The 2,500-nt window shown below is 42.0% G+C and overlaps 2 protein-coding genes across 7 annotated transcripts in view; one reads left to right on the top strand and one right to left on the bottom strand.

Moving 5' to 3' along the window:
* Nucleotides 1–2,500, top strand: part of LOC310719501 (beta-1,4-galactosyltransferase 3) — a 389,210-nt gene that overhangs the window by 130,126 nt on the left and 256,584 nt on the right. The gene's annotated exons all lie outside the window — the stretch shown is intronic.
* Nucleotides 1–2,500, bottom strand: part of cspg5a (chondroitin sulfate proteoglycan 5a) — a 24,193-nt gene that overhangs the window by 11,118 nt on the left and 10,575 nt on the right. For all 6 annotated transcript variants that reach the window (XM_083529280.1, XM_083529282.1, XM_083529279.1 and 3 more), the window contains exon 3: nt 1–12. This exon is cut by the window's left edge and continues 177 nt beyond it. In XM_083529280.1, coding sequence (XP_083385406.1) covers nt 1–12 — 12 coding nt within the window. The remainder of the gene's footprint in view (nt 13–2,500) is intronic.

Raw genomic sequence — 2,500 nt, 5'->3', positions numbered from 1 at the left:
TGAATGTTACACCTGAGCAACATGAACACCAGCGTTACACACACAGGACATGGAAGTTCTACACTCACACATACACTTATTTCACCCTCACACACTCTCTGTTTCTGTTGGCTCCTTGTGACACACACCATAATAACACCATAAATAAGAGTTTTAAGTGAAGATGTTTGAGATGTTCCTCTGAAGGAGATCTGAAACATCGCTGACATTTCACATTTCATAAACAGTTTAGTGCCACATGACCATAAATGGAGTGAAAGCGTGTGTGTGTGTGTGTGTGTGTGTGTGTGTGTGTGTGTGTGTGTGTGTGTGTGTGTGTGTGTGTGTGTATATCATCAGCTTAAAGGACAAACTCAAAACAAAAGGACACACACACACACACACACACACACACACACACACACACACACACACACACAATGTTCTTTGACAAATTAGAACTCAAACAGTAAGACAGCTGGACAACATCAGAAGATCAGATGCTATACACACACACACACACACACACACACACACGTTTAACTTTAATATTGTGTGTATAAAGTCAGTATTGTCGTGCCATTTACGTTTCTGTCCAGCACAGAGATCACCTCCTCCTGCCACATAGTGATTATGAACGAGTCGTTAAGGAGACTCAGAAGAACGAGTCGTCTCAAAAACTGATTTTCTCCAGGATGCGCATGAGCAGAACATCACAACATCTCCACTGCTTATGTGCAGGAAACTGAACTGTTCATCTCATGAGTTCTCTTGTCACGTGACTCCCATAGACGCTGCACAATGCAATATATCAGGTTTTTGTTCAGAATCTTGACATTATTGTTACAATAAATATGAGAGTCACGTGACAAAAGAACCAACAGTACGGAGCAGAAGATCTGAGAGGTGAAGTTACACATTCTGTTTATTATCATTTATAATCCTCATCTACAGTCACATTTTCATGACTGGAACTGTAGTTGAAGTTGGTGCATGTAAACGTGTTGATCTGATCTGATAATGTAACATTTTGCTATTATTTCTGTTTAAAAGAAACGAAATGAACTAAATGACTCAAAAAAGTGATTTGTTTATTTTGATAACCCGATCTACACATCACACTGAAACAGCAGCTCCGCCCCTACACACACACCTGAGCTCCGCCCACTCAATTCTCCCCCTAATTTAATGCCTGTGTCTGGTACTAAATAAATGTTTTGTGCTGGAAAAAGGTGGAACGGTTCCACATTAGACACGGGTTCCGACCAGAAGCAGCGAGTGTGAGAGAAAACCTGAACGTTTTTCACTTTTTTTAGGAAAGATCTGATTCGTCTAAAACCATCTACCGAGAGTCACATGACTGTAACCACACACACACACACACACACACACACACACGCACACACCATCACCCTCATACACTTAAAGACTTCTTCAGATGCACAAACACAGTTTGAGTGATTTTTGTTTTGTTACCAGGGTTACCTGTCATTATAGGGACTACACACACACACACACACACACACACACACACACACACACACACACACTCTGGCTCGTCTCTACACTGGCTCACAGCACTGATTGTGACTCACTCTCTCCCTCTCCCTCTCTCTCTCTCTCTCTCTCTCTCTCTCTCTCTCTCTCTCTCTCTCTCTGTCTCTCTCTCTCTCTCTCTCTCTCTCTCTCTCTCTCTCTGTCTCTCTCTCTCTCTCTCTCTGTCTCTTTCTCTTTCATTCCTGAACACTGTTGTTTCTTTTCCACGTCTCTGCAGCTGATCTGCATGTAAATGGAAGAAAAGAGTCAAAGGAAAAACTGTGCACATGCACCGCATAATAATATTATTTTTAGCGTTAGCATCAGTGTGAACAGCACTGAACACCTCCACAGACTGCAGGTTTTCTTTCTCTCTCACTGATCCAATTATAATACGATGCAATATATCTATTCTGATGGGCGTGGCCTGAGGGTTCAGTGTGACTCCTCCCACTGCCACGAAACCCCGCCCACCCACAGCTACAGAACACACAACCTTACTATATATGAAGCTCATTGACGACACGCAGAACACACACACGGCAGCTGATCCTTCAAGGACACACAGACGCACATGACCTTCAGAAGGTCACCATTCAAAATCACATCATCTCACAAGCAGGAAGGTGAGCTGAAGGTCAAATCTCGGTGTCATAACATGAGAAAGTGTAGGGAACGTTTAACATTTTAACCACAATTTAGATTTTTTTTATCAAAACAGAATGCTGTTAGAACATTTTGTTAGCCAGATATTGCTAAAGCTAACGTGACTTAGCATGGCTAAACTGGTGTCACCATAACACAAGTAGCAAAGCTAAATCTTTTTTTCAAAATGAAAACTTTAGTTCTGTGTGTCCTTCAAATGAAGCTAAACCCTGACATGCGGAAGCGTCCAAGCGTCCAGTCTGTGGTGTTGTTCTTAGAATATCACGTAGTTTGTGATTTATGTCTTGTAACCAGGACTAGCAGCAGAACCATGAAATCA

Source organism: Silurus aristotelis (genome assembly GCF_946808225.1).
Source record: "Silurus aristotelis genome assembly, chromosome: 25".
NCBI classification, from domain to species: domain Eukaryota; kingdom Metazoa; phylum Chordata; class Actinopteri; order Siluriformes; family Siluridae; genus Silurus; species Silurus aristotelis.
This window is presented reverse-complemented; position numbering and strand designations above follow the sequence as displayed.